The sequence below is a fragment of the Glycine max genome, chromosome 3 (genome assembly GCF_000004515.6).
Source record: "Glycine max cultivar Williams 82 chromosome 3, Glycine_max_v4.0, whole genome shotgun sequence".
NCBI classification, from domain to species: domain Eukaryota; kingdom Viridiplantae; phylum Streptophyta; class Magnoliopsida; order Fabales; family Fabaceae; genus Glycine; species Glycine max.
Window position 1 is genome coordinate 718,006 of NC_016090.4, and position 6,000 is coordinate 724,005.

Consider the following 6,000-nt stretch of genomic DNA (forward strand, 5'->3'; position numbering starts at 1 on the left):
TACAAAAATCGCCATTGAAAGAAAGAAGTCAACATCATTTTTAGAAAATCGTTGTTGAATGGGCTTAAAATCTTCGTTCTCGTGGTCTTTCTTCTTTGTGAACCCCTTTTCATCTCTCGTGCTAACCTTTCCTCTCTATGAACCCCTTGTCATGTCTCTTGCTCTCACTCCCATCTGTCATCACCGCCAAAGCTCCTTCCCGTGCTGCCACCATCTGGCAGTCAAACCCCTTTCTATTTCTCTAACCCTCGAACCCTTTCTCAATTCCTTTGTTTTTGTGAGATTTCGCTCACACTCTCGAGCCTCAAACCCTAACCCCTTTAACGAAGGTTTGAACTTGCGAATTGCTCACTCTCACGCCTCCCTCCACTACTATTCTACCAAGTTGCAATATCAAAGGTAAGAACCACTAACCCCTTTATCGAAGTTGAATGAACCATCAAATCTTACTTATCTTCTTCTATCATGAAGCTTAGCCATTGTTTGTGAAACTTAGTCGCTGCCAACATTTACAAACCTTCACTGTCATTTGTGACAAAGGTATGGAACTTGAAACTCTTACACATCAGAGTTGTTGCTATAGCAATGAGTACACTGTTGTGCCATTGATTTTTTTTTAAAAAAAGGATTATGTTCCCTACCTATTATACAGATTTAGTGGTGAGAATCATTAACTTTGTTTTTTTATGTTATATTGTGGGCAATGAGAGTCATTCTATCTAAAATGAACATGGATGATATTTGTGAGGATGTTTTGGCGTGTTTGGCATGATTTTTAAATAATTATTTTAAAAGTCAATAAATTTATCATATATGATGAACTATGATTGGATGTTTGTGTAAAAAAATTTACATGATTAGTGCATAACTTTTTTTCTCTTGGTATATTACAACTAGTTTTACCAAAATAAGAAACTCACACTGAGTAACCTTAATTACTTCCACCAAAAGGCTTACACAATATACCCACTCTCAAACTTTATCCCCAACTTCATACCAATTACTACAACAATATAATTCCATAATTAAAAATTAAAAGAAAGAAATTAAAAGAGAAGAAGCAATCAACAATAGGATAGTTTTACACCTTTTTAGGTTCGTGTTATAAGTGTTCACACTAGTTTTGGTCGTATCATACTTTGAGTGTCTATATCTATTTTGGTCGGTGCTTTCAAAGCAATCATCCCTATTTAATGAAAGCAAAATTGACATTTAATAGAAACTCATTGAGACACATACAATGTGAGAGGGTGCTTACTTAGTAGTGGATGGTGTTGCCGAGACACTACAAAGAAAAACAAAATTCTAATTATGAAAAATGTTTATATTTAGTATCCAATAGCTAGTAGTGGATGGTCTCGAACAAGATTATTTTCCTAAGACAATATGTATGAGAAATAAGAAAAAAGATTGAGAAATAAAAACACTAACAGGCTGCATATGTTTAGCAAGAGTCATTATTTTGGTGTATAATAAGTAATAAGTAAATATACAATTATAGGCGGGAGTTTTTTTGTAAAAATGTATATTATTATTATTATTATTATTATTATTATTATTATTATTATTGTTTTAATCTAAATTAAGGAGTTAATTTAAATGTGACAAGCTGTTAATTTTCTCTTACTAAAAAAAAGTCATTTTAGCTGACATAACTTAAGATGTACTAAATCGATCATTAGTTCTTTTTGTCTACTGCGGATAATTTGAAAACTTAATTCCTCTTTTGCAGCATCAGATTTTTGTTAGGCGAAGAACTGATCAATTGATTAATTTTCAAGATGAAACCGCCATCCAGCAGTATGCCTCATCACTTTCCACTACAATGCTAGAGTATTGAATTGCTCTTTGCATGAAAAGAAACTAGTATATAATTTTGTAAACTGAAGATCAATTTAATGCAATGAACATAGACTTTGTTGCTGTCTGTATGAACCTTAACAATTGTCAGGCTTCCCTTCTTTTGCTCCTTGAGAAAGGAATAGATGGGAAAAAGATAGACAACCCAAGTCAAAGAAAGTTAGATATGTTTCCAACCGAGTGCTAATTCAAAGCTTCTGTCTCACTTTTGTTTGTTAATTCCCCACCGCCACTTCCTTGTCCCTATTTCTATGATCTTTTTTAGGATCAAAAAGTAAACATTCCATGTGGTCTTCATCATTTGTTGTTCCAGTGAAGTACTTATTTTTTTTATCATTATATGAAATTGCAGCAATTAGGGAAACAATAAATTTTATGGAGTGAGAAAATAGCGATAGTAGCAGTTACCATGTTTTAAATCATGTTCTAAATAATTTCTTTCAACCTTATTAAAGTATTCATGATTTGTTAACAGCTATGTAAGAAGGCTCGTCGTTATGCGAAGGTATAAGTGAAGGTTACTGTATACAACTTCACCATTGAATAATATATGTAAACAGGCTTTTTTCGGATTCAAATTCATGTCCAACTTGTCACAACTTTACTTCTATGTCACGGCTCGTCCTTTCATGTCGCCTTTTTTTTTTATTGAGGAATTGAAAATGAGTACTCAAAGGTTTATAACAATTTACATAATATGTTTAACCGATGAGCTAAATTTTGTTGGTCCTCTCATGTAGTCTATGTAAATGAATGAAATTAAATTTGATTATTTTAATTACAAAACATATTCAGATGCATACCGAAGAACAGATTGAGGAATATATGGAAGATAGTCAAGATACATTAATTACATGTGTGTTTGGAATTGAATCTGAAACGTAAGAATCATGCGTCACGTCCCTGTTAAAGGATAAGTTACTCTTTGTATCTTCTAGAAATCATCATCTATAAAACGCAAGTGTTACTTATACTAAAACGCGAAACCAAATATATATATGCTTAATTTACACAACTTGATGATAATATAGAGTTTGAAAAAAACATGTTTGTGCTAAAAACAAAGATAAGAAGGTACAGTATATATATTTGCTAAGGTACATATATAGATATTGACTTCTATAATCACACAATAGATATTATGTCTATTGTTTGAGACACATGAAATTACGAAGAAATAGTTAAAAGGACATGCTGAGCAGACAAAGGCAATCAGAGAAACACTAAACGGAAGCTTCCATTGATGCTAGGTTGATGTTTTCATACTTATGTTGGCTTTGATACCTGTAGTAAAACAAAAATATTAATAGATCATAATTCACAAAAATTGAAAAAAAAAAAGGTTATCCAGAGAAAGATAAGAAAATCCTAATATTGATGTATCCAAAGTCAAAAGAAAAAAGAAGAGATTAAAAGTGACAACACATTATTTGGAATATATAGAAGCAATTGATTATGCTATAAATGCCAACCAGAAAGTAGCTATCGCCATGTTGAAGGTTATGCATCAAGAACCCAAATTCATTGGTGGGAATTGGAACTCCAGAGGAATGAACTAACATTACATCTTCTCCAAACACGGTTTTGAGGTCTATTGGCCCCTTTGGAAGTTCAGTTGCAATTCCATTGATAAACACTGTAATGAATCCTGAAATATTAGGGCCCCCATATCCTACACCCACCAAAATAAAACAAAAATTAGAACATCAATCATAATTTATTGGTCACGTAGAATAAGGATATAGTATATGGTTCAATTTAATATTTTAATTTCCACATGGTAAAGCAATGCAAGCTGCTTATCCTATATATATATATATGGATGTTTCACAACAAACGCTTTGAACGTCAATATATTCTTCATTAAAGTTTTAGGCCAATTACTGAAAATTCAAGTGCAAAATAGCCATAACAACAAAATCTAATGAACTATACAACAAATGGTTACCGTGGCACGTTTCTTTGATGACCACGTCATGAGTAATTTAGATGTGAATAGAACTATCCAATAATTAATGAAATATAAGAGAAAAATTCTATTTGTATAATAATATTCCTGTGTAACCGTTTTGATAATGAATAGACACAGAAAAAGAGAAATAAATGAGATAAAGTAAATAATGTAACAGAAAAAGATAGAGAAAAATGAATTGGAATAAAACATTATATAAAAAAAAAATATTATTTCTCATGAATATGTTCGATGATGAACATTGTAGATTCCTTTCAACTAGTAACATGGCGTGAGAGATGCATATACAGAGAAGCAGTAAACCAAATTACCGAAAGGGGGGAAACAAACAAATAACATGAAAACGAGGGTAAAAAAACAACAATCTACGGTTTGGAAATCTTTGTACAGAAGAGTTTTGAAGAAACCCGAAAAAGAAGTGAAAGAATAAAAAGGAAGGAACAGAAACTGCAACCGGAAAGTAGCCTCATGCTTTTCCGGAAAGTACAACTTTCATGCAATTCAAACACAGAACTGTCAAATCAGGGAAAAGGTTGCTACTTTATTCTGTAGCCCACCCAAAACCCAGTCATCCGAAAAATATGAACTTTTTACACACCAAAAACACATTAAAATTAGTATTATTAAGAGATAACCCTTCAATTAATTTCTGGAACCAAAATCTCTCATGGTACACTGAAGAATAAACAAAAGAAAAAATTTATTGATTATAAAACATGATTGAGGATTATCTCCAGTAAAAAATATATATAAAAAAAAAAGTTGTATGAGCTGAGTAATAACTTATATTGGCAAGCATGCATTTTAATTACCAGCCTGGTAGGTCAAATTTGGATCAAGAGGAGGGTACAAAGCTGATGAAGCAGGTGAAGTGTGGTGGTGATCAGGGAAACCCATTTGATGAGAAGAAACCGATGAGAAGAAACCATCCATGCCTTGTTGTTGGCCACCAATTACACCACCACCACAAGAAGAAGAAGAAGAAGAGGAACCAAGAAAACCATAAGAAGATTGAGAAGAACAACCAAAACCCATGGTTGAAGTAGCACTACTTTCAGTTGCAACAACAAGGTTTCCCAAGGTGTGGTGATCATGTGGAATTGCACCACCAACATTAACAAGAGTCTGAGTCTGAGGCTGAGGGTGATCAAAGGTGGTGACGGTGGCGGTGGCGGTGGCAGTAGCCTGCTGTTGCATCATCTGGCGCTGGCGGCGGCGGGATCTGGAGCGGCGGTTCTGGAACCAGTAGAAGACGTTGGCGTCGCCGACGGCGCCGAATTTCTCGAGAAGCTTCCTTATTCTGACGGTTTCGTCCTTTGGAGGGTTAACCATGCCACTGTTGAAGATGGACTCGAGTATGAGGATTTGTTCTGGCTTTGGAGTCCACCTTGACCGAACCGCTTCACTCCTCTCGGTGCCTTGCCTTGGACTCTTTGCCTCCACTTGATGCTGCTGCTGCTGCTGCTGACCCTGATCTTCCATTCCAATGCACTACAAAGGAATAAGAAAATGCTTGATGAACCTGAAACCTAGGTATAATTATTAATATTAGACATACAGTATCTCTCACTGTGTTCTGTAGTACTATATATAAATAAATAAAGGACACGGAATACAGTAAACTCCTTTAATGCCAAATTAGTTTTTTTACTTAATTACTTATCTTTTTTAAATATTCCATTAATATTTTTATTTATTTATTTTTGTCTCTCTATTTATTACATAAGAAATCTTATCATGATTCATGAAGAATATTATTAACACATTTATTCAAACGCATATTTTATCGGTCAGAATTTATTAAAAATTATAAATCATGAGAGAATTATTTAATAAAATATGAGATCAAGAAAAATAAAAAGGAAAGAATGTATCTGAGTGTAACGTTAGTATTTCTCATCCTATAATATTTATATTTTTATCTCTCACTGGGTGTCTATTTATCTTTTTATTTTTTATAAAGATTGAGAAAATAAATAATACACTAAAAATGTAAAATAAGTTTATACTATTATCTAATCATAAATTATAATATATAATAAATTTGTTATTATTTAAAGTCATACTAATAATAATTTTTTATTAGTTGATAGGGTAAGTAAAACTTTTTTTTTTACACCATATCGCTATTAAACTCAAATATTATAATTTGGTCAAAAACCAAACTC

General features: G+C 32.7%; 1 protein-coding gene across 1 annotated transcript; it reads right to left on the reverse strand.

Annotated features, from left to right (window-relative positions):
- Window positions 1–2,925: 2,925 nt before the first annotated feature.
- LOC100818735 (WUSCHEL-related homeobox 11) lies at window positions 2,926–5,390 on the reverse strand. Its single transcript, XM_003520903.5, has 3 exons — window positions 4,645–5,390; window positions 3,333–3,532; window positions 2,926–3,144 (listed from the first exon to the last, which is right to left on the reverse strand). The coding sequence occupies exons 1-3, from the start codon at window positions 5,312–5,314 to the stop codon at window positions 3,127–3,129; spliced, it is 888 nt and encodes a 295-aa protein (XP_003520951.1). The 5' UTR covers window positions 5,315–5,390; the 3' UTR covers window positions 2,926–3,126.
- Window positions 5,391–6,000: the final 610 nt, after the last annotated feature.

What these genes read in the sequence shown, in the direction of transcription:
- LOC100818735 (XM_003520903.5), bottom strand. Translation starts at nt 5,314, where the DNA reads ATGGAAGATCAGGGTCAGCAGCAGCAGCAGCAGCATCAAGTGGAGGCA. An exon ending in AAATTTGACCTACCAGGCTG is followed by an intron (nt 3,533 to 4,644) that starts GTAATTAAAATG and finishes TGGTGGGTGTAG; the next exon opens with GATATGGGGGCCCTAATATT.